Below are 26,571 nucleotides of genomic sequence, written 5' to 3'. Positions count from 1 at the left end.
TCCCTAACCTTACAGGTTGAGAATATTGATCCTACATACAATTTTCAAAAGGTTCCTAGGCAACACGGTCTGTGGAAATAAATTATATGAACTACTGAAATCATTTTAAACCCAAATTCTATAATTTATCCTGCAGACATTCCAGTTTCTAGAAATATTTATTTACTCTCTCACCTGGATTCTCCTTCCTCCAAAAGCTTGCAGTCTTTCCTGTCTATACGGTTCTAGATGGGTTCACAAATACTCACCAGTCCAGAATTCTTTGCTCCTCAAGGCTGTACCCAGCTGGCAACAGATAATTACGGTAGTTCTGGAGCTGGTTGGCATGGCAACTATCATGAACCCAGACATGAGAAACACAAGGAATCCCACTGGCAAGGCACAGGAAATACTTCCGGGTTCGACAATGCTGATCCGCAATTAGGAGACATTGGTAGGCCGTGTTACACTACAGGAAAAGTAACAGAGCCAAATGGGTGACTTGTGGCAAGTTCGTCAATAGCAAGCCTAATGAGCCATGAAGAGCAAATCTCAAGATTTCCAAATACTATCCAAAATGTGATTTTAGTATGTCCATCTGCCCAAGGCCATTTTTCTCACTAAAAGGCCCAGATGGCTTGCTTCCATCGATGTTCTCCCTGCCTCACACCTGTGGCTTTCTGAGAGCCTAAATCCTCAAAGGACAACTAAACCTATGTATGTAACTCAGCCTTTTAGGCCTAGAATCAAAAACACTTATAGAGATTTCTACTAAACACAAATTTCAATCTGCTTTTGTCTCAACAAAAGAACCACAGCTATTAACTAACTTAACGTTCTAACCTCTCTTCATTGTACACAATAAAAATTCTATTTTATGCCAACAACATACTGGCAGTTTCCCAGTTCCTGAAATCTGGCTACTGTATCCAACCTCCCCAACCCCTTTCGGGCCTCTTCTTATACAGCCAGTGGGCTTGTATCATTGCCACTCTCGGAAGCTACACAAACTCCTCACCTGGGCTTCATTGAAATCTTCGAGGATATAGCCAGCTCCTGCTCGAAGCTGGGATTCTGTGTACTGCTTGTTGAAAGGAGGAATTTCTAAAAATTCTATATAAAAAAACATAAAGATCATCAGTAATTACTGAGTGGTTGTTTTCTTATTTGCTACTTTATGCCTGCTTCTTACTGCCCCTTTTTCCGCTCCCCAACTATCTCCACAGCAGTGTGTCCCCAAAGACAGGTCAAGGGCTTCCCCATGGCTCAGAAAGAGATCTGTCTTGAGGCCTGTAAAATGCTGCCAAAAGAAGGGACAAGAGTAGAAGGGACTGGGAAAATGAGGAATGGAGGTAGGTCCCAGACCTAAAAACATCAAAGTTTCCTGCACTAAGACTGTGTCATTGGACTGTTCTTTGGCATGAACACGAAACCATTTCCCACAGTGACATATTCCAATTTGAATAACCCTTACCATCTGGAAGTTCTCCTTATGTCTGTCCTAAATCTTTCCTGCTGCCAACTAAACCCATTTCCTCTAGTTCTGCCTTCTATGGAGACGAAGAATAGCTGATGAGCACTTTTTACAACAGTCTTCAAATTCCCACTTCATCAGCCTTTTTACCCCCTTTGTACACTAAAATTTTGATAAAACCAGAATGCTCAAAGTATAGTTTTTAAAATTTAACGGATTAAGTGAAGATCAGGAAATCCTGTTTCAAACTTTTTATTGAAAACTATCTACCTTTGATGATCTTGAAGTACCTCAGGACACTGAACATCAATGACTGCTCTACAATCTTGAGGGTGAAGTAGAAGATATGAGAGATGAGGCTGAAGCTGTAATGACCCTAGGCAATTAGAAATTGCTTCTTTTGACCAAATATCTAATTTGAGCTTGTTTTCTTGTCATCTGCTCCTCTCATATATAAATAACACATTAAAAAAAAAGAAAAGACATTAGAGATTTTAGTTAATTAGGAGTTCTGGGAAATTAAGTTCTAAGTAACTGAAATTTATATCACAAATAAAAAACTCAACACAATGCATAAGGTTCAATGCCAGAACCACTCCCCTTCCCCCTCATACCCAGTGGTAAGACTTGGTGGAACAGACCCCTTGCAGAGATGGCTCCCCCTTTGGTGCCCTCCCTGCCTGCTGGAGCAGCTCACGTGGTAAGCTGATTCCCCATGCCAGAGCTCTACATCTTGGTTTGGTTCTGATTAGCTAGCCTATTCACTTTTATTGTTCCTTTTCTTTTTTTTTTTTTTTTTTTTTTTGAGACAGAGTCTCGCTTTGTTGCCCGGGCTAGAATGAGTGCCATGGCGTCAGCCTAGCTCACAGCAACCTCAAACTCCTGGGCTTCAGCGATCCTCCTGCCTCAGCCTCCCGAGTAGCTGGGACGACAGGCATGCGCCATCATGCCTGGCTAATTTTTTCTATATATATTTTAGTTGGCCAGATAATTTCTTTCTATTTTTAGTAGAGACGGGGTCTTGCTCTTGCTCAGGCTGGTCTCGAACTCCTGACCTTGAGCGATCCGCCCGCTTCGGCCTCCCAGAGTGCTAGGATTACAGGCATGAGCCACTGCGCCCAGCCTATTGTTCTTTTCTTGATCCAACATTCTCTTCTCAAAATGAAAACCTAAACTAGAAACTCAAAATGGTTCTAAGAAACTCAGAATAGAGCAGGGCTATTTCTCAGCTTGGTCCGAGCATCCTTTTGCTATCTCAACAGATGACATCACAGTCCTCAGCACTAAGACTATTGCTGAGTCCTGCTGTCACCCTTTATAGTCCTTTATTTTATGTCTGCTTAATCCAGGACTGACCTGTTTAGATTTTAATCCCCAATTATATTTCTTTGCATTTATATAATCAAGTATTACCCTGTCTAGGCAGTCCATTTCTCTAATTTTCCTCAATGAGTTTGGATTCGGTTTTCTTTACTTTTGAGGTATCAGTGCCCTGCCCAACCAGAGGTGAAAATGAACAGGTTATTAATTTTACCATCTAAATCAAGTATGAAGGTATGTACTAAGTAAACCCTGTGTCAATCCCTGTGTCCGAGGGTCCCCGATTTTGTGCTACCTAAAAAGTCTGAGTGCCATATTCTCAACTCATTAATAAATATGTCTCATAACATGGATTTAAATATTTTACTGACTTGTATTATAAGCTAGCATCTAAGAATTCCCATTTATCTATAACAGCTATCCCACAGCTTCTTGAAAACTAATTCTGCAGAGAACTGTTTTAGTACAGATGTCTTCAGCCTTCTTGAGACTGAGAAACCCCTTTCATGTGCCAAAAATACAAAGGACTCTAGTGCTGTTGGGGCAGAAGTCCAAGGATGAAGGAGCCAACACAGGACACATTCACCATAACCATACTTTCTATTAGAAACCTGGAGATCCCTTAAAAAACACTGTCCAAATGCCTCCTCATTTAATTTTTGTGAGTTTATTAGGTCTCACACAGGCACAAAGATTTTTAAGGAATTGGAGAGCCTGTTTCTTATACCAGTCAGCTTTCTTGATTATGCCGTACACCAAGCAACAAATAGAACATCCATAGAGCTACCTTGTGAAGTTGTGGTTTAGGGAGAAGCCAGGAATTTGTTAGAGAATAAAAACCAAGAACAAAGAACATTGTTTTAATGCCATGACGTATCTCTATGCAGAATCAATCCTCAAGGGACTCCCAATTATTTATGATAAAAGTAAAACTAAATTCCTGTCTAGGAAACTCCTTACATACCTTATTTATCTCCCACTGTACCTATATGAATTGTTTGACAAACTCTGGAAATCCTACCACACCACACCTCTTTCCACAGCCCGACTCCCGGTGCCAGAGCCTCTCAACTCGTAACTCTTTATGTACCTTCCAAGTAGTATAAACCTTAATTGCAACTCCCTGGTCATGGTACCCACGTCCTTGCACATTTCTCCACATAGCTGCAGTTGGTGAGATACAGTTTTGGTTAATTAGGAAACAGTCATCCACACACTTGAAATGCCAACCATCACAGATCTTCCGTGGTGCTGCTTTATGACAACCACATTCCCTAATTCAATTCCTTCTTGCAAGACTCAATGTTAGGACTCTAACTTGTAGACATTCCATCTGGATCTTTAGCCTTGACAGACACATTTGGCTACTGCTGTTAGTCACTTACAGTGTATACGTTTGTATTTGCTCACTCTCCTAGATCACACACTTCTCAGGCCTCTCTCTCCTTACTGCAGCCTTTACTCAAACACTCAGTAACAGACAACACAGAAATGCAATGTATAGATTTAGTTTGACAGGTACATGAGTTGAAAAGGCCAAGAAGCTTTCTCTCAAATCACCCTGGGGCACTGGGCACCCCACATTCCCATCTGACACTCAGACCTCAAGAGAATGAACCTCACCCTGCATGTGGGTTTCCTGGAGCAGTTGTCCCTAGAACACAAATGCGGAAGATGGCAGGGCATTCAGAAAGCTGACTGACTTGGATAGTTGTATAGTAGGGTCAAATGAACACTGGGGCTCTAGTCTCCAGTTTGCCATTATTATGGACAAAAAGCAATTATTAACCTCTCCAAGCTTGTTTCCTCATCTATAAAATGGATAACATCTATATCCTATCTGCCTCACAGTATTGTTCTGAGGAACCACTCACTGAGAGGAATTTTGTGAAAACAGTCTATAAACCAAAAAGTAGGGTACAGATTAATTTTCACTTCCCCGACCAAGATCCCAGTTGACACTTGTCCTGCCTCCTCTACATATGGCAGGGGGACCACCAGCTCATAAGTGACTGGAAAGGAAGGAAGTGCACATGTCAGAGCCCCAAGGTTTTCCTAAGGCCTTACCCTCCTCTTCTTCACTGCTTCCTGTAGGACCATCTAGTAGTTTCGAGCGGCTGGCTAACTTGTCGCTGCTTGTGGCCATGGTGAGAAGAAAGGCATAGCCCAGAAACAATGTCTTGTTGAGAGGCAAAGGCCCTCTCTGCTCTTCCACGGCAGAGGGTTCACCTGTGTTGTCTCCACTCTCACAGGGGCTCACAAACTCTCCTGCCCCCACTGCACCTGGGAAGGATAGAGGCACAGTTACTAGAGGGAGACACATAATTGCCTAAGCAAAAGCCCCAGCACCAACAGGCTCTAGCACCAAGCATGACCTGATGGGTAGGCAAAGTTCTGATAACTTTTCTGAGCTATGAACCAAAGACCATTCCTATAGCCAACATTCTAAATGGGCAACCTAGGACCAACCAAATTTACAATGAGGAGAAATTTACATGTTTAAATTTTACACAGTCATGACAATGTATACAGTGTTTTTCATAATGAAAATCAAGTATTATTTTTATATAGCCACATGAAATAACTTCTGAGGTTATCTTAAGAGGTAGTTGTAATAAACAAAGAGTAGGTAAGGAGTGAAAAATGTTTGGAAATCTTCAGCCCACTTTCTTTGCCCAGTGCTCTGATTTCCCCCAGGGTATGTGATATTTTGAAGCAAAAAAAACAAACAAACAAAAAACACCTTGTTATTACCAAGAAATTTCACCAGCAAATCCTCCCACCCCATCTCTGACCCTCACCAGAATGGTGCAGAGAATACTTGATAATAAAGTGTTTTTACACACAGATGGAGCCACATCACAATAGCCTGCTTTAACTGTCCCAGTTTCCAACACCTGGGTAGGTAAGTGAACCAGCCAGCCCAGGACTCCCAGAACACCCATGCTAAGAGTGCCCCAATAAGTCCTCGAGAAGAAAATCAATACCTGACCTGGAGACGCTGAATCGTAGGTTCATTAGGAGGCTAAGATGACAGACAGGTCATGCATGCCTCCCTAAAATAAAACCAGCAGCAAGAGAATAGTCTCAGAGGCAATATGATGTAATATGTACAAGGCTGGACCAGAAGTCGAGACTGCCTGAGTCTGAATCCCAGTTTATTTTGTCACCTTGGGAAAGTTAGCCAACTTTTCTGTGCCTCGGATTCTTCAACTAGAAAACGAATGTTAGCACCTATATTTCATAGGGATTATATGTGAGGTAATGTGTGTGAAGCACTTAGCTCCATGCCTCACACAGTAAACTTTCAATGAAGGTTAGCTGTTGTTTTTAAATACCCTGAAACACAGCAGCGGTATTAATAGATAAGGATATGACACAAATACAAAGGAAAGAAAAGGAGCTCTGGTGCCAGGACAATGTATCCAATGGAATTCCATTAGTTCGACAGCCTAAGAAAGTTCCATCAGGGCAGAGACTGACTCTGCCCTTCTATCTCCAGAACCATGGCAGCTGGGTCTGGGTCATAGTAGAGACTTAATGAACAAAATAGACTGAACTCTTAATACTGAACATAAATAAAAGACTGGAAAGGAGGTGCTAGGGGGATGGTGAGAAGATGGTAGATGCACACTGAGGTACAACCTTTCAGTAGGAAGTCTGAGAAAGCCAGAGGGCCCCAAGCACAAGGGAGAGGGGAGCAGTTTCCAGGAAGCAGAATATGGTGCAGGCAAAGGAAGAGATCTAACAGAAATTTCACCTATTTAATATGCTTAAAATTCAATACTTCTTTCCCTCGTAGATCCTACACAGGAGTCAACAAATGTTTGTGATCAAGTCTTAGCTCTCCTATCTATCCCCACTAGACTCTGCTGAGAGGATTGGGGGAGAAGGGATGCAGTGAGCTGTCTCTGAGTACCACCTATGGGCTTGTGTGGACCCCAACTTGGTAGCCAGGACAGAGGCGCCATTGCTGCCATCTCTCCTGCATTCTGCTGTGGTCTGAGGGAGATGAGGCAGAAGGGAGCACTCACCAGGTTTCACAGCAGCAGACTTTCGGCCTCGCTTGGCAGGGGACCTTTCCTCCTCAGAAGTGATAAGTTTTCTTTTGCCTGAAGGAACTCCCATGGAGGCACGAGGACTTTCTGTGATTTTACGGGCAGGGGTTGTGCTACTGCTACTGGAGGCAGTGGGGGTGGCCGGGGAGCTGATGTTGCTGCGCCGTTTCCGCTTCCCTTCCACCAAATTGTCTATAGTAGGATAAATCAAAAATTGGTCAAATCCTATGGTCTGAGGCGCTGAACTCTAAGAAGCTGAGCAAAGCCTGATTTAGATACCACAGTGCCCTTACCCCTATAGAACTGCGGACGCCAGAAAAACCCTAAGGACTTTTTGTTTGGTACTATGAAGGGAACAGATAAGGCCGTAGCTCTAAAAAATGACAGCTCATCACCATCTGATAAGCCACATATGAATAATAAGAGTTAGGGAAACTACTGATTGCTCCAAAAACCACTCTTCCCACTGTAGGCAAAACAAGAACCCAAAAGCAGTTCAGAAAGCAAAGGTCTTACCTAAGCTGATATCTGCTGCCTTTGTGAGGGGCGTTACTGCCTCATATGGGCCAAGCCCATACTGCTCTCTCAGTCTGTTTCCTTGCTCCAAAGACAGGATGACAGCCATTCGCTTATACCACTTCCTTTGACCTTCTTTTTCAATGCTATAGTACAGTTCTCCAGACTCCTTCCTATGCCCTTTCACCACTCCTGAGGGGAAAAAACATACAAGCAGCTTACCTTGGTTTAACACCTTCTCACAAGGGCTCTGGAAAGCAGGCTTGACTAGGAGAATTTAGAGATCCAACAGTAGACTGAAGTTAGGACTTAAAATTCTAGCTGTCAACTCAAACAGTAACAACACTTAGGATAGATGTAGCTACTACACTGGGAAAGTTTCTTGACAGAAGGAGGCCTTTAGTTATAAAATAAAGCTTCCCAAAGACAGCCTTTATGTATTGCTGGTTCAGATGGTTCCTCTGAAGTGAAATGGCAGGTAATTTCTTAACAATTCCATTATGACTTACTAAACCTTTCCTTCTCGGTTCCTTTGGAGGCTGAGTGAAAAGTTTTGAGTTAGGCTGTAGGTGAAAAACAGTATTCTAAGACAAAGCATGCTCTGTATGTTTGTGTCTGTGTGTGCAGCAAAATTAAAAAGACAGATATTGCCAGGTGCAGTGGCTCACTCCTATTATCCCAACACTTTGCGGGGGTTGAAGTGGGAGGACTGCTTGAGGCCAGGAGTTCCAGACCAGCCTGGGCAGCATAGCAAGTACCCATCTCTACAAAAAATTTAAAAATAGCCAGGCATGGTGGTGTGTGCCTGCAGTCCTAGCTACTTGGGAGGCTAAGGCAAGAGGATTGCTTCGTTTGAGCCCAGGAGTTCAAGGCTGCAGTGAGCTAGGATCAATGCCACTGTACTCCAGCCTGGGTGACAAGAGCGAGAGCCTGTCTCTGGAAAAAAAAAAAAAAGAATAGAGATATAGAATAAAGAAAGGAAAAAAAATAGATCCTGCCTCTCCTGCCTTATCGTCCCTCTTGATTATGTACTTTCCTACTCTTGCTATGATTCAGAACCTGAGGATAAGGCCTTTGGGTAAAAAAACACAATGTAGGGTATGAAAGGAAACTAGGTTAGAATTCAGAAGACCTGAGCCTAGGCCTAATTCTGCTACCACCAAGCTATGTGAACTTGGGCAAGACCCATTGTCAATCCTGTGAAAGAGAGTAATTTCCCCTCTATCAATCAATAAACAATAAACACACACTATACAGATATAAACACCCCCCCACATATACAATATAAAAATAGAGCATTACTATGAATACTTTTTCATTCCTATAAACAGAAGGGTCCTTTCTTGTTCTCTCCCGTTAGCCTGTGTCTGAGTGAAGAGCTAAAAGAAACCCAGAGCCTATCCCACCCAAGCAAAAGAATATAGAGGCAAAAGCAAGCCTTGGTTCTCTCCTTATCTATGCCACAGAATCACTCTCTTTGCCCTTGTTTATTCATCTCCTAGCTTAAATCTCTATTACCAAACTAAATCACAAAGACTACCTCAAAAGCACAAAGAAGCGCGAGGCCAACAATACACTTTACACTAATGAAGAGCTACTAGAACTAGAAGCAGTCCAGTGTTGACACTGGTAGATAGCCTCAATAAACTGGATAGAGAATCCCTACCCCTTGATGCCACGAATCACTCTAGATACAGAACTGACTATCTTTGTCTTACAAGGGCCAAATGTGGACCTCCAAGAGTGGCTTTACACCTGAAAGGAATGAATGCATTTGATACACACAAACTGTGAGTCACAAGTCATAAAAGACCCAATCCATGTGCTGCTCCTAACCAATGCCAGGTATAGCTAATGATGTTATCCAGAACTAGAAGGTAAAGTGGCCCATTTAACACTGAAACAAAGGGGCAAACAGCAACTACTCAGAGAATTCCAAATACAAGACAGCCTGGAGAGACTTTAATAGAAAGGCACTTTGCCCACTGTATCCCAATCCATGTTCAAAAACATCCCCAGAAAGAATGTTTTTAAATGACAAACTCAACAGAAATAGGTATCTTCAAATTAGTTCATAGAGAGGACACAACATATTCAAAGAACTAGCACATGAAACAGTAATGACAAACACAAATCTCTCACCATCACCAATACCAGGTACATCAAAAGTAAAAAAGGCACCATTCTTCAAACCAGAAAATAAGTGGTAGATGTGCAGGCATACAAACACAGCACTAACAATTTCTTCCTAAGCAAAAATATCTCAAGATATCTGCTATACTCACCTACTGGGTTTTGAAAGGAGGTAGTTAGGTTTAAAACCCAATGGTGAAAGAATGGAGTATGGAAAGGGAAAACCACTAACTTTAAAGTGGAGAAAGCTGGAAAATACAACCTTAACCAGTGGTGAAGATTAACATCACCAGTGATGTCAGGACATTACATACCTCCCCCAGCCCTTATATGATATGATGAGAAAGGCACTTCACCTCTGTGGCATCCTTTTAAAAAATTCTTAACTCCAGTCTAATGAGAAAACATTAGACAAACTCAAATTGAAGGACAGTCTACAAAATACCTGACCAGTACTCCTCAAAATTGTCAGGTCATGAAAAACAAAAGGCTGAGGAATTGCCACAAATCAGAGAAGACCAAAGGACACGTGATGACTAAATGCAATGTGGTATCCTGGATTGGATCCTGGAACAGAAAAAGGACATTATGGAAAAGCTGGTGAAATCCAAATAAAGAATGGAGATTTGTTAATAGTAATGAACCAAGGTTAGTTTTTTTTTAGTTTTGACAAATGTACCATGCTAATATAAAATGTCAACAATAGGGAGGGGGATGAGAGGAATATGGGAACTCCATGTACAAGCTGCACTTTGTACTTGGCAAATTTTCTGAATCTAAAATTATTCCAAAATAAGTTTACTCAAAAACAAATGAACAAATAAAAAGCCAGTGGCAAGAGAAACCAGTATTGTAGGAATGGAATTTCTAACTTTAGAAGCCTCAGAAAAGTAATCGGCCAGCCTGAGCAAGAGCGAGACCCCGTCTCTACTAAAAATAGAAAGAAATTAGCCAAACAACTAAAAATAGAAAAAATAGGCCAGGCATGGTGGTGCATGCCTGTAGTCCCAGCTACCCGGGAGGGTGAGGCAGGAGGATCGCTTGAGCCCAGGAGTTTGAGGTTGCTGTGAGCTAGGCTGACGCCACGGCACTCTAGCCCACACAAGAGAGTGAGACTCTGTTCTCAAAAAAAAAAAAAAAAAATCCGGCCCGAAGTGAATGTCTTGGTAATTATTGACGTAATAGAGTATTGCCCCAGGGCACAGAAAATCTCTACAGACTCTGCTTCTTTTATTACCTGCACTGAAATACTCATCCTCCGAGAGGGCCGTCACTTCAGTATCCAGCGGGATGGGGTCACACAAAAGAATGTCTTTGCCCAACACATCACACTCGTACCCATCATCAAAGAGCAATTTATACTTCCCAGCTCCAACATCTCGTGTGATTTTCCCAGAGTAAAAATAGCCATTCGATGACCACTTGGCTACAACCCGAAGCCCTACAAAGCTGTTCCCTGGAGAGGAGGCATCTAGGCCATCAGAGGGGCCAGCAGAAGCCTGGAAAGGAATTTCTGGAGAGTCACTACGACGCAAAGCACCAGCACCCATGTCTGCTCGTTTGGTGGAGTCTGGCATTCGGGACACGATACGGGTGAAGGATTTATCATCTGGTGACATGCTAGGTGAAATGTCCTCTATGCCCAAGGGGCCAGGCACTGCTGTTTCTCTAAAGAGAGATAAGAGATAGGAAAATGCAGTGAGAACAAGAAGGTAGAAGTACATATCTACCAACTTCCCCACTCCTTTGTCCATGGGTCTCTTTAGCCCATTCTTTGATAACCCCATCACAGGCACGAGCCTGGTCTCTCAGTGGCCTCGCTCTGATCCCTGCCCACTCCCCAGTCAGTGTGGGCCCCTCTTCTCCCTCCTGACACCCCACATACTCTTTACTCCCCTCTCTTCTCTCTAGTCCCTTTTTTTTCCTGAACAATAGACTAAGTATATCTCACACTACCCGGGTACCTGGTTCCAGTGGTCCGAGAAGGCGGGCGGCCCCTTCGCCCGCGCCCACGAGGTGTGACTGGAGCCTTCCCTCCCTGTCTGATGCCAAGGCCTGCATCACCATCCTCCTCACACACTGGCGCCCCTGTCTGACTGACCCCTTTTCTAGGACTAGAGAATGAAGACAGGTTAGTCTGATAGCACCTGCTACTGAATCCTTTCTTCACAGTCTCCCCTTGGCCCTCAGACTACAAGCCAGGCCTGCATGTGCTGGGCTTCCAGGGCAGTAGGAAGCTGGTTCACACACCCACCACCAAAATCTCAACCAGGGAGTGGGGAGTGTGGGATAATACATAAAGGACGTCCTCCTCTTTATAAGTCTATTCCCTCCTGACAAAGCTTCCTACTGCTGCCCTCAAAAACAGCACACCCATTTCTGCCCTGCCTTCTCTACTTTAGGCTCTGGACATCTGCAAAGGATAACAAAAAGCTAGGGGATACATCAAATTGGGGCCACTACCCCAAACTTCCTGTATTCCCAACTAAAAACATGTGTAGGATGCAGAATATAGGGGTGGCAGGAGCATACGCCCAGCATTCCCAAAGTCCCCTCACCTGTTTTTCTACATTTTCTCAGGGGCTTGTCAACAAAGTCTACCTCCCACAGGCCTCTACCCTACTTCCCACATGAACCCAATACAGAAGAGGAACAAATGGGGAGGAAGAAGAGTTGATTTATCCTAGATCAAGGATGGGGAATTTCCCATTACTCCCCTTTTCCTGTGATATTAAATGTCAGCAACCCTGCCCCTGCTGTGGCTCTCTCTGGAGACCCTGTCTGCACCTCAGTTTTCCTGGGCCTCCTCGGGAGCTGGGTAAGGCAAAATCTGCGGGTTCTGTCCCGCTGGTTTTCCCTTTGAGTGGTCCGGCTCCTCTCCCTGAGCTGCCACTGCTGTGCATGGCTGAGAGACTGGTCCCACTTGACGTGCGGTGTAAGCTTGATGCCTTGGAGGAGAAGGAGCTGATATCCCCCAGGTCACCTGAGGAGCCCCCAGTCTGCGAAGGAGAAACTTCAGTTTCACACTCCTGACACTCTACGATTGGCTCTTCAGTCTCCTGCAAGGAAGAAATGAAGACAAAAGCTAAAAGAAGCCACAATAACATCATGCTAATGTGAAGGTTGGAAAATCCCAGAGATGGCAAGACATTTCAATTCAGAAAGGTAGTAATCAGGGGGAAACTTTTTGGAATAATAGAAATGTTCTATTATATTTGTTTTGAGAAATGGTGAAATAAAATTGTCAAAAGCCACTAGACTGAACATTTAAGATCTGTTCATTCTATTGGGAATATATATCTCGATAAAAAATAAAGATGGTACTAGACTGAGAAGAAAGAGACCTCTATACTGAGCTAAGTTAAATTATCTTTTTATTGGATAAGTTCACAACCTTTCGCTACCAGAGAGGTAATTCCCTGTCTGAGAGAAGACAGGTAAGGAGGTAGGTAGGTGAAAGGAGAAAAATAAGTGGTCAGGCGCCCTTCTGGGTACTCCATTAACAGTGGGCAGCATGACATGTTTAAGGACATTAGTTATTTTAGATACCTTTTAGTAAGTGATTGAGGAAATAGTAAAGTATAGGCAAAAATAGGCTAAAAGTGATATTATCATTTGGAAAAATGAAGACAAGAACAAAAAGGTTATTATCAAAGTATATATGAGTTTTCAGTATCTATTGACCACAAGGTCAAACTGGTTTTATCTCACATGCCCACTCTGATGGATTGGTAGTAGTTGCCTGGAGTTCAGTTTTAAAAAGGCTTCTAAGGCTAAATCCCAGGTTTAGTGGGGAAAAGTTCTAAGACCAGTCAGCAAAGTTCTCTATGTGCACAGTATAGAGAAATTATAGCATGGATGTTATACATTTGCCTTCCTAGTCTAGAATGTTCATGCTATATTATGCAAATTGTCAGAGAGGACATGGAAAAGTATAAAATAGATTCTTCTCTTAAAGAATTTGCAGTCTCTCTGGGGAGACAGTATGCAATGCACACACATACATATACATTTAGATAATACTATAAAATGATTAAATAATTATTTTGTACCTCTCCCCTTCTTGAAAATCTGTCTTCCTTTAAAATCCATAAAATCACTTTCTCTTCCTTTCATTCTCCCTCTTTGGCTACTCGTATTTATGTTTCTTTTGGGGTTCCTCTTTTTCTGCCTGTACCTTTAAAATTGGTATTTCCTAGGACTCTGTTCTCATTCCTTTTCTCACTCTTACATGTTCTCCCTGGCTAGTCTCATCACACTCATCCCTGCCTATCTTCCACCAATACAATGGTGACTCAGCTCCAAACTTACAGATATCAATTCCTGCTAAACTCTATCCCTTGGATGTACCGTACATCCCTGAACTCAACACATCCCAAATTCAATCTATGATCCTCTTTCCATTTCTCTGCCTTCAATGAATGAATCCTGGATATCCTTAATGCATGTCATATCCCCTACAGCTCTAACAGAGGCTGGTTTCTTTCAACCAAACCTCCATTCAAGAGTTTTGAGATGAGAGACCTCGTTGATCCTTGTTGGCCATTTACAGACCATTTCTATCTCCCCACCAACATTTGTCTCTCCCCTTCCCTTGCTGTTATCCACCAACATCCTCCCAATCACTCTTTCTCATGCATGAAGACCTTAGCTCTATGGTTCACCGCCGCCCTGCCCTCCCCATCCCTGCTTCTGTCATCATTCTCAGTGGCTTAACTTGCTATGCCTCTGTTTCCACATCTGCAAAATAGGAGTAATAACTATATCTACCTCATACCATAGTTGTGAGGATTAAATAAATTAATTTATTAAAGTCCTCAGAATAATGCCTGGCACACAGTAACCACTTAATAAATGTTAGTCACTATTATTATATTATTATGGTAGCATTTCCCAAACTGTGTTCCATAGGGGTATAACAGGTATTACTTTTAAAAATGTTCAATGGTCAAATAAGTTTGGGAAGTGCTAAGTTAAAAAGAATAAAATAGGTATCTTTACTAAGGGACTTCTTAGAATCTTTAATATGGTAATATGTGAATTTCCATGGTGGGGGGCATGAGGGTTAACAGTATATTGCTATGGTTTGTCCCCTCCAATCATGCTGAAACTTAATCTCCAATGTAACAGTAGTAAGACGTAGGACGTTTCAGAGGTAACTGAGTCACATGAATGGATTGATCCATTGGTGGATTAATAAATTAATGGAATAATGGGTTAATGGATTAATGGGTTATCATAGGAGCACACCTCTCATCACCAGAGTGCGTCTGTTATAAAAGCCAGTTTGGTTCTCTCATGAGCCCCCTTGCCATGTGATGCCCTGTGCTGCCTTGGGACTCTGTAGAGAGTCTCCACCAGCAAGAAGGGCCTCACCAGATGCAGCCCCTCAAATTTGGGCTTCTAAGCTTCCAGAATTGTTTAAGAAAGAAATTTCTGGCCGGGCGCAGTGGCTCATGCCTGTAATCCTAGCACTCTGGGAGGCCGAGGCAGGAGGATCGCCCAAGGTCAGGAGTTCGAGACCAGCCTGAGCAAGAGCGAGACACTGTCTCTACTAAAAATAGAAAGAAATTATATGGACAGCTAAAAATATATACAGAAAAAATTACCCAGGCACAGTGTTGCATGCCTGCAGTCCCAGCTACTCAGGAGGCTGAAGCAGTAGGATTGCTTGAGCCCAGGAGTTTGAGGTTGCTGTGAGCTAGGCTGATGCCACGGCACTCTAGCCTGGGCAACAGAGTGACATTCTGTCTCAAAAAAAAAAAAAGATAAGAAATTTCTTAAGCCGGGTGCAGTGGCTAATGCCTGTAATCCCAGCAATCTAGGAGGCTGAGGTGGGAGGATCGCTTGAGGTTGGGAGTTCAAGACCACCCTGAGCGAGAGCAAGATGCCATCTCTACTAAAAATAGAAAAAATTAGCCAGGTACAGTGGTGTGCACCTATAGTCCCAGGGGAAGCTGAGGCAGGAGGATCACTTGAGCCCAGGAGTTTAAGGTTGCTGTGAGCTAGGCTGAGGCCATGGCACTCTAGCCCAGACAGAGCCAGACTGTGTCTCAAAAAATAAAAATAAAATTTTTTAAAAAAGAAATTTCATTTCTTTATAAATTACCCAGTCTCAGCTATTCAGTTACAACAACAGAAAATGGACTATGATACAGCATTTGGTGTTTCTCAAACTTATTTATAACCACAGAACTTCCCCCCACCCAAGACTAACAGGCTTGCTGTTTCCAGAAATATACTTTAGAAAGCACCATATAAAATATTAAATGAAGCAATATGTATAATACTTAATATAGTGTATCTTGTACAAAGTTCAATGTGGACCACAATAGTTATAAAAATTTTTCATAAACGCAAATTGGTTTTCATTATTTTTCCAAAATAACAACATGAAAAAAATTCCATAAAGATGTTTTTAAAACATTAAAAAAATGAGGACAAACCAGTATTTTAAAAGAAATATTTCTGGGATTTGGTATACAACAAATAAAGGAAAAAAAACAGTTTCTCAAACTAATGTCAAATGTTATCTGACATGAGGGCCACAGTGGCCCATTATTGAACAATAGCAGTAACGTGTCCCATTTAATAAAACTATATACCAGAGTTTAACTCTCTCAGAGACTTCCTACAGGCTTGCAGGCAGATTTACAGGAAAGTGGGTGAAGGAAGAAAACAAAGGAGGAAGAAAAGAGCTGTGCCTCTTGTTAATTAATAAAATGGTTTCTAGATCTTAACGTATGTACCAACAAAAGCCCCAGATTTTTAATACTAGAAAATCTGTCTAACCTCAGCCTGTACTCGATCTAAACAAAGTCAGCATATTATACTATCCAGTATAACAAACAGTCAATAAATGTCAATACAATGCTGACATTGGAAATGAGTTTATAATGAATCCCACTAAAAAATAAAGGTGTATCTCTTACCAACAGGTCCATGACCACCCACACGGATGGAGACAAAGAACACAATGAGTAGACGTGAAAATATGTGAGAAAACAATGAGAAACAATGAGAAAACATATGTAGCTAAACAGAGTTCTACATTTCATTTGAGTTTCTAAAGATTTTTTAAAAATACATAAAATCTTTCTATTTATACATAAGAGAGATTTTACAGAGATTTATCAATCTAGTCTTTACAGAAAAAGCATGATGGCACTGGTTAAAAATAATTAACCAAATGTCAAACAGCAAGTCCATGGTTGGGGAAGACACAGGATGTAGGACCTCTAATTTCTTCTTTTTTTTTTTAATAAAATAACATTCTGGGTTTTTTGGTTTTTTTTTTTTTGAGACAGAGTCTCGCTCTGTTGCCCAGGCTAGAGTGCCGTGGTGTCAGCCTAGCTCACAGCAACCTCAAACTCCTGGGCTCAAGCGATGCTCCGGGCTCAAGCGATCCTCCTGCCTCAGCCTCCCGAGTAGCTGGGACTACAGGCATGTGCCACCATGCCCAGCTAATTTTTTCTGTATGTATTTTTAGTTGTCCAGCTAATTTCTTTCTGTTTTTTTAGTAGAGATGGAGTCTTGCTCTTGCTCAGGCTGGTCTCAAAACTCCTGAGCTCAAACGATCCACCCACCTCGGCCTCCCAGAATGCTAGGATTTCAGGTGTGGGCCACCGCGCCTGGCCAGGACCTCTAATTTCTAACCCAGTTCTTACATCATTCCTACTAAAAAGATAAAAGAAAACAAAGTGTTAGTAGCTAGTTGCATGGGAAAGGGGGATGGGGTGGAAAGCCAAGATGATTTTTCTACAAAAAGAAACTTGCTACATAGACCCAGGGTATATATTACCTCAGTTACTTTTCTTTCTACTTCTGTTCCATCCACATAATACACATCTGTGATGACACGAGTAACAAGTGTGCGTACTTCACGGATTGTTCTCATGTGACGATGCAAGACATGGCCATGTGGAGGCTGAGGCATATCAAACTCTTCTTCTCCCTATGACAGAAGATACAGAACACAAGCACAGGTCTCAACTGCAAACTGTCAAAATCATAAATCAACTTCTTCATGATGGGCGTTTAGAGGTTCCATGAATCTAGTGTGATATAATTTTCCAGCTATTTTGTTTTCTATTCACTTCTAGGTAACACCAGGGATAGATCAGCTGAAATTATATGGCCAACTAAAAATATATATAGAAAAAACTAGCCAGGCATGGTGGTGCATGCCTGTAGTCCCAGCTACTCGAGAGGCTGAGGCAGGAGGATCACTTGAGCCCAGGAGTTTGAGGTTGCTGCGAGCTAGGCTGATGCCATGGCACTCTAGCCTGGGCAACAGAGTGACACTCTGTCTCCAAAAAAAAAAAAAAGAAAGGAGAAGAGGGAAAAGAGGCAGATGAAAAGAAAACTATGCTTACTCTCTTCAAATAGTCTTCTGAAAAGAGGTCTCTGCAAAGATAAATAAGCTGAGAATCTTATCATTATTAAGGGAAGGAAACAAAAATAAAACCACACTTTCCCTTCACAGAAAACCTGGTTTCATGCCCACTTGTCACATAAATGAAAGTTTAAGGAATGTCAGAGTAGGCTAATGTGCTTTTCTACTAGCACTGACTTATGTCCTACAAATACTGCAGGAGATTTCATCATGCTACTCAGAACAGCATGCAATTTAAAACTTATTATTTCTAGAATTTCACATTTAATATTTTTAGAATCAACTGTGGTCAACTACAGGTAATTGAAACCATGAAAAGTAAAACCTCTGATGAGGGGGGACTACTGTAACAGTAACTTCCAAATTTTCTCTGCCATGGATCCCACTGCCACCTGATAAAATTTTGTGAACTTCCACTTATTTGTTAACACGTACATTTCCACTTGCGCTTCTTATCCTCTTACCTACTCAATTTTTACTGGCACCTATACTTCCCTACCCTATTCCTAGGATGCTCTTCTTCCTCCAGCGTCACTTTCATCAGCCCCAAAACTTGTCCTCCCATTATCTCTACTCTAAGCCTCTCTTCTGCAATCCTTAGTCACCTGCGGACTTTTCCCCACCTCTTTTTATTCCTGTTATTGTTGTTTCTGTTTCCAATACTGAAATACACTATCCCTTATGCTTCTCCTTCCTCCTTTACTTTCTACTCTTTGAGTTCCTGGGAAGCACAGCAAAACAAACTCAGGGAGAGGTAATTAGCTTGGTAGCTAGAAAGGAAGATGAAAAATGATGGAGAAGGAAAAGACTGAATGTAGAAGAATACTGTAAAATCCAGACTGTATCCCTGGCTTTCTTTTCCAGTAAAGATCTACTTGACAAACTCTGGCACTATTCTATCTTCCCTGAAATCACTGTTCTATACAAAACTGTTAAAAAGTTAGAAGTAGAGGGCAGAAGTGCCACAACTTAAATTCTGAGAACCCAGAGAGCCAAAAATGGGGCCTCTGATGCACCCCAATATGTTCTCTCACCTGGCTATGGATTGACTCTGTATCATCTCCAGGAGCACTGACTGGCTTCTCACCACTCCCCCTCTCAGTTTGAACTGTGGCATCTTGTTTTCCAGAGTTCTGATCCACTGTGCTGGTCCCCTGCTCACACACGTTCTTTATAGTCTGGGTTGCTGCTGAAACGGTTTCTGGGACCCATAAGGAATGCTCCATGGTTTGGATTCCTATGTTATTTTGGCTGGGCCTTTCAATGAAGGCCTTACTAGGTTTTTCCTGATTGGTATTCTGTCTTTCTTTATGGCCTTCTAGCACATCTGTCTCCATTGCTTCTCCTTGAGGACTGGATGGCTCCTGTGTGGCCATATGCTGGGAGGTAGGAGAATCAGGGTCCTTAACGGGACTAACAAGTTTCATAGGCTGTTGACTCTGCCTAATTCTTTGGTCACCAGCCAATTTTTCTTTCTCCTCTTCTTCTTGAGTACTTGCAAAATGGACCAAGTTCCCCCTGAAAATGAAACATAAAGAAACCATGTGAAGTAAGTAAGAGTGTGTATGCGTACATGTGTGCATGTGGATAGTGGCAAGGGTAAATCATATTTTCACAATTTGAAAAATATACAGAAAAGAGAAATTTAGGTGGCCAACCATATCATCTTGTAAGGCCTCTCATCATAATTTCACTCCTGTGAAAAAATAATGGTAGATAGGACAATTGCACCATGACAATAAAATAGTTATAAAATTTCTTCTCATCACTATCTATGAACTCTGAAACTTGATGTAGGAAAATGAAGTAAACAAAAAAATGTAAACCCATTATTGAAATCAGACAAAGAAAGACAGCTTAGGGATCCACTTTGAAAAAGATCTATTAGGTCAAGATATCTCATTTGACTTTATGAATAGTTCTAACATTCCTTAACTGACCTAGCATTCTAGATATTGTTTGTCCCCTCCTGACCAATAATTTTAGGAAAAGAAATCCAATCTGTAAAGGATAAAGTTGTAGGTAGATCAGAATTTTGCTAGCTATACTGATATATCTACAGCTAAACATTTCAGAATGCCTTGGTTCCTCAAGACAGTTCTCAAAATACAGACTATTTCTTTTCATGAGTGTTCCCACTTGAGTATCAGTGCTTACTTATCCTATAAACATTTGCTGAATGTCTCCTACAAACCAGGTATCATGATTTCTGAGGTGACGAGGAGCATTCTTAAATGTCCTTGACAATTCTCCAGAATAAAAAAGCCCAAGTCAGCAGGTTACACAGAAACTCAACATTCACATCTTAATTCATCTTTACATTTAAAACACCTAACTCAGGGCTTAATATAAAATTAGTGCTTAATACATGTACTTTTAATGAATGTTCTCTGAATCAACTAAGTACAAAAATCTACCCGCTGATTAAATAAACATAAACTAATGCATTCTTAGGCTACATTACATGTACGATAGCCAAAATAAAGATAAAACGAATCCATTCCAAACTGAGCATGCTAAGACTACATCTGGAATACTTGTTTCAGTTTTGGGTGTGACATTTCACAAGGCAGAAACTGAGATACACCCAGAAGATAACAGCAAGGATAAGGGGCCTAGAAACTATGTCATATGTTGCTTTAAGTATTTGGCCAAAGAAAGATAGAGCTGGGGCTATCTCCTATTTGGGAGACATCCTTAGGATCTGAGCTTGCCCAAGCAGAAAGAGTAAAGGAAGCATGGAGAGCTCTCTAGGGCTTGCTCTGTTCTACTTTGGCTCTTGAAGGAGGAGAAAAGGAGAAGCTTCTGAGGTGTCTATATTGTTTAGCTCAGCTTACCAGAACAGGACATCAAAGAGGGATTTGAAATAGAGTTCTAACCAAGAAGAGCTTAGCATACATTTGGTTACTATAGTTTGTATCCTATCTCTTAGGAACCTCAACTAAATGAGGATATATGGTCCAATGATGAAGAGATAAGAATACAATCACCAGGAGATACATGAGTAGCACCTACCTCTTATAAGGTTATAAATGATCATATATGTACTGAGCACAGCTGATGCTCAATCAATATTAGCTGCATAAGACAAAGAAATTAAAGAGACTCAGTTCATCTTCAATATGAACTGAATATTCATGTTTGAATCTTTAAGACATCTAACATATCAATGGCTAAGCAAGAGTGAAAGTGATTTAAAAGCCAGAAGGGGCAGGCCTTGATTAATCATTTTAAGAATTAAATTACTACTGTTTCCAACCCTAAATAAGCTCTCAGATTTTCCAGGGGTCCCCAACCTATGGTGAGTTATATAATTATTTCATTATATATTACAATGTAATAATAGAAATAAAGTACACAATAAATGTAATGCACTTGAATCATCCCGAAACCATCACCCCTTCCCTACCCTATGGAAAAATTGCCTCTCATGAAAACAGTCCCTGGTGCCAAAAAGGTTGGGGACCGCTGCCTGACCTGAATGTTTGTGTGTCCCCCCTGCTCAAAAAAATTCATAAATTAAATCCCAACCTGATGGTATTAGGAGGTGAAGTCCTTATGAATGAGATTAATGCTCTTATAAAAGAGACTTCAGAGAGTTCCCTTGCCCCCATCTGCCATGTAAAGACAGCTGTTCATAAACCAGGAAGCAGGCCCTCACCAGACACTAAATCTGCCAGTGCTTTGATCTAGAACTTTCCAGCCTCCAGAACTGTGAGAAATAAATTTCTGTTGTTTATAAATAAGCCACCCAGTTTATGGTAGTTTGTTACAGCAGCCCAAAGAGACTAAGATACCTCAGAAGCTGTTTATTCAATTCTGTTTTATTTTGGACTTTTTTTTCCTCAAGAGACAAATATTAGGTTGCTTTTTTCCCCCCTCCAAAGAGTTAATCAGAACTCTTCTCTCTAAAGACCAAAGGTGTCTCACTGCAATATTAGCAATATTCAGCAGATTCCTATCAAATATCAGAATTTTGATATTTAATCACTCTCATGTTAGCATTGGTCCATATTATTAATGTCAAAATTACAGTCATTTTCCCTCAGGTTCATACAAATATTGTTTAGGTTGACAAGTTTGCTGATTAAGATCAAAATAGAACAACAGGAGAAAAAACAAAGCCTTAAATGGAACATATAAAGTGTTGTCCTACTCCTATCAAGTTTATAAATCCTTAGACGTAAGTAAAGCAACCAAGAAAAATCCACCATAAAGATGTATGCTAACATTCCAAGAAACAATAAAGAAGGAATCTTTAGTACCAGAAAAGAACTTTGGAAGTAAGGGAAATCCAGTAAATTTTAAAGAAATGCCACACTTCATCTTCTCCATTAGCTCCAGCTACACAATTCTACTCTGGTCACTATATGCCAGATTTAGAAACTGATGATGCTAAGAAAGCAAACTTTAGCAGAAAAAGCCTGGATAAAATTAATCCAAAGTGAAACAGGGAAGAATAAATCTCTATATTTAACAAACTTCAAACTATTCTCTTCTGAGTATAGCTCTGTCTATGAAGCAACTTGAAACAAATACAGCTAGATTCCCAGGTCCTTGTTCTACCAAGGTGAAACAGTATCACCACCAACAGATTGGCACCTCTATTTTAAGATGCTCTAATAAAAAAAGGAAGGCAATAAAATGCCATCAATAAATTTAGTAATAGCTGGGCCATTACACCACTTTTGGAATCACATGAAGGGGCGTTTCATCTACCAAGCTTTCAAACAATAGAGAATATAATTTCCTTACCACCAGGGTCATTTGAGTCCCAAGAATATCAACAAGTTCACATTTAATAATCAAAATGCCCAGTAAAAGCACTGACATGTTTCCTCTAAATATTTCTATTAATAATGAACACAGAAATTATGCTACCAATACTACTAAGGATATACCTACTGACAAACAAAACATTATCACATTGTCTAATTACAAAATCAAAGATACCACCTCATAACGAAATTACAAGTTTATTTCCATTACCATTGCTTATATACCTATATTAAGAATCATAGATTCCAAACAAGATATTCTTTAATTATTTAAATGGTGTAAAAACACTTGCAACTCAAATTTTTTCTGCTTCAAAGCTGTTCTAAGAGATTATGGAGTAAAGAAATTATGGGAAAATCAATTCCATCAAGTCTGAAAAACTTTAAACTTGGGACATTAAGCATCTCATATTTTCTCTGTTGGAAACTAAGGGGAAATAAAGTCTGTTAAAAGCAAACATTATGGCCAAGCAAGGTGGCTCACACTTGTAATCCCAGCACTTTGGGAGGCCAAGGTGAGAAGATCGCTTGAGGCCAAGAGTTCGAGGCCAGCCTGGGCAACATAGACAGTCCTCATCTCCACAAAAAAATTTTTTAAAAAAATTAGCCAGGTGTGGTGGCAAACGCCTATAGTCTCAGCCACTCCAGAGGCTAAAACAGGAGGATTGCTTGACTCCAGGAATTCAAGGCTGCAACAAGCCGTGATGGTGCCATTGCACTTCCAGCTTAGGCAACAGATTGAGACATCATCGCAAAAGAAAAAAAAGAAATAAAAAACAAACATTATTTCTAAAACTAAGAAAAAATAAATAATCTGAGCAATACAGAATTATATAAATCATTTTCATAAATGTATAAAGACTGAATCATTTCAAATTGATAGAACTGACAGATAAAGACAAAAATCTATCTCATAAAATTTCTCATGATAGTTCACTTATGAATCCATTCAGAGTATGTTCTGATAAAAAAGTAAGCTCAAGCTCACAAAACAGCAGTATGTCTTAGTCTGTTTTTGCTGCTATAACAAAATACCACACAGACTGGGCAATTTATAAAGAAAAGAGAGTTACAGTATTTGGCTCACGGTTCTGGAGGCTGGGATGTCCAAGGACAAGGCACCCACATCTGTTCAGCCATCTAGTGAGGGCCTTCTCATTGCATCGTAACATGCTGGAAGGTATCACATGGCAAGGGCACATGCAAGAGGGTAGAAAGGGGGCCAAACTTTCCTCTTTTATAACTAACACACTCTCACCATATCAGCCTTAACCCATTCACAGGGGCAGTGCCCCATGACCTAATTATATCTCTAAGACCCCACCTCCCAACACTGTTGCATTAGGGATTAAGTTTCCAACACGTGAACTTTGGCAGCCACGTTCAAACTATAGCACAGTGTGTATTAGATTGTGGTACCAACCATTTTATGAATCATCGTAGTCCCAAGGATACTATGAAAATAATGCTTACCTGATGGGTACGGAGGGGGGATCCTCACTTTGAGCCTTATTCTCTTGCTGGGCTTCACAGACACAGCTAAACACAGACATGGTCTTCTGAGGACTAAGATAATATATTAAAGCAATATACTATGTTAGTTTTGAAAGGAAAAGTACCTCTGGAGACTATCCTTTTAGGCATAGAGGGAATAAAATCCTTTCTCTGCATCTCGAACTCTAAACCACCTTACACCAAAATGTAAATTCTTCATACTTGTTTCAAATTGGCATAATTTAAATTTTTCGAGGAAGATTCACTATAAATAACATAGATAGTGGACTATACTTAATATCATAAAGATGTAATTAGCAAAATCCAGAATGTAGAAAACCATACAACAATCTAGTTCCTTCAACAAGTAATCTGTAAAATGGAAAAAAAAAAAAAAAGAGGGGCACTCTAAATTTAAAAAGACTTAAGAGACTTATCAATCAAATGCAACGTGCAGACCTTATTTAGATCTTGATTCAAACAAACTGAAAAAAACATTTATGAGGCAATCAGAGAAATCTAAACACTGAATATTTGATGACATAAAGGGACCATTGTTAATTTTCTAAAGTATGATAATAATGTGGTTAATTAAAATAAGAATCTTTCTTTTAGATATATTAGGTCATTAAATATGAAATGTCAATTTTGAATCAAAAGTTTAATTTATTATATCTCAAGCAAGAACCAGTAAAATTAATCAAAGTGTGTATCTATACTATCGACACAGTTTTGTCATTTTAATGGCAGTTTGTTTATGCCAGCAGGGAAAAAGCCTAGAGAGTGAGTAGGAATGAAATCACGAAAGGTGTTTTCCACAGCTTGTTGAGAATTGAACATTTTTTCTTATAAGAAGTGATCCAAAGCCTGGAAGAAGTGATAGTCAGCTGGTGTAAGGTCTGGTGAATACAGTGGATGACAGAGAGTTTCTGAGTCCAGTCTCTGTAGTAAGAGCAGCATTGTTCATGCAACATGTGGTCGAGCATTATCTCATGAGAGGATTGGCCTGCTCTATTGACCAATCTCAGCTGTTTAATTGCAAGCATCCTCATCATTTCATCCACTTGATTATAGTAGACATCTGCTGTAATCAATTGACTAGCTTTTATGAAACTGTAGTGGATAATACCAGCAATGGACCACCAAAGAGACACCATTAGCTTTTTTTGATGAATACTCGGTTTTGGACTGTGTTTCGGCACTTCAACCATTGTGCTGAATGCTTGCAATTGTCAAAAGAATCCATTTTTCATCACACATAACAATATAATGTAGAAATGGTTCACCTTTATGCTGTGACAGCAAAGAAAGGCAAGCTTCGAGACAATTTTTCTTTTGATGTTTGTTTAATTTATGTAGTACCTATCTATCTAGCTTCTTTACCTTGTTAATTTGTTCTAAATGATCTAATATTGGAATAGTAACATCAAACCTTGTTAATTTATGCGTAGGTTGAGATGAATTCACTTCCATGACAGTTTTTAGTTTATCATCCTCCACCTTGGTCCCAGGTCATCCACATGGCTCATTTTTAAGATTAAAATTACCAGAACAGAACTTTTTAAACCATCGATGTACTGTGTAATCATTAGCCACATCCTTTCCAAACACTTTGTTGATATTTTGAGCTGTCTGTGTTGTACTGGTTCCACAACAGAACTCATATTTGAAAATAATATGAATTTTTGACATATCTATGGTAGTATAAAAATTGTTCTAAAAAATATGAAAGATAATCACAAGTCAAAACCTGCATTTGAAAGAATGAGGATGTACTTTTACAATAAAAATAAAACAAGAAGTGTCAAAGTAAAATGTCATAGATAGTATCTATCAAACTTACTACTTAAGGAAATGGGACATTTCATACTTAATAACCTAATAGCATTAAAATATTTACAGATAAAATGATATAATGCTGGAATTATCTTCAAAATAATTTAGTGGGGTGGGGAGTGCTGGAAATATCTATAAATGAATCAAGACTGACCAGGAGAAGATAATTTTTTAAACTGGGTGATGAATACATGGTGGTTCATTATACTGCTCTCTCCACTTTCATATATGTTTGAAACCTTCCACAGTAAAATGAAAGATGAGAGCAAGTAATCTGAACACAGTCCAGTTACAGGCAACACTTAAAAGTTTCACCTAAATACAGAGGAAGTAATGACCATTTACAATATTCTAACACGGATTACTTTTAATGATTTCTTACGGTGAAGCCAATGGTAAAACAGTCAAATTTTTTTAAATCTGTCTCTAATTTAGGACTGTTACAAAAAATAAAATTTTTGTAAAAAGTTTTAAATCTAGATTCTTATATACAAAGCTTCATAACAATACCAGTGAATTTCATCCCATTCTCTGATCCACCAATTCAACTCTCTGCTTCCGTTTTTTCCTTATTTTTCCTCCTTACGT

At 40.3% G+C, this 26,571-nt stretch overlaps 1 protein-coding gene across 3 annotated transcripts in view; it reads right to left on the bottom strand.

Moving 5' to 3' along the window:
- TP53BP1 (tumor protein p53 binding protein 1) overlaps positions 1 to 26,571 on the bottom strand; it is a 69,566-nt gene that overhangs the window by 1,135 nt on the left and 41,860 nt on the right. Inside the window, exons 16-26 of one of the 3 annotated variants that reach the window (XM_069484079.1) lie at positions 24,127 to 24,219; positions 18,910 to 19,393; positions 17,282 to 17,434; positions 12,268 to 12,539; positions 11,445 to 11,594; positions 10,718 to 11,148; positions 7,348 to 7,539; positions 6,808 to 7,023; positions 4,841 to 5,056; positions 998 to 1,092; positions 249 to 448 (exon numbers count right to left, since the gene is read on the bottom strand). In XM_069484079.1, coding sequence (XP_069340180.1) covers positions 249 to 448; positions 998 to 1,092; positions 4,841 to 5,056; positions 6,808 to 7,023; positions 7,348 to 7,539; positions 10,718 to 11,148; positions 11,445 to 11,594; positions 12,268 to 12,539; positions 17,282 to 17,434; positions 18,910 to 19,393; positions 24,127 to 24,219 — 2,502 coding nt within the window. The remainder of the gene's footprint in view (positions 1 to 248; positions 449 to 997; positions 1,093 to 4,840; positions 5,057 to 6,807; positions 7,024 to 7,347; positions 7,540 to 10,717; positions 11,149 to 11,444; positions 11,595 to 12,267; positions 12,540 to 17,281; positions 17,435 to 18,909; positions 19,394 to 24,126; positions 24,220 to 26,571) is intronic. The other 2 variants (XM_069484087.1, XM_069484096.1) reach the window with 2 other exon arrangements.

The sequence above is a fragment of the Eulemur rufifrons genome, chromosome 2, assembly GCF_041146395.1.
Source record: "Eulemur rufifrons isolate Redbay chromosome 2, OSU_ERuf_1, whole genome shotgun sequence".
Lineage (NCBI taxonomy): Eukaryota > Metazoa > Chordata > Mammalia > Primates > Lemuridae > Eulemur > Eulemur rufifrons.
This window is presented reverse-complemented; position numbering and strand designations above follow the sequence as displayed.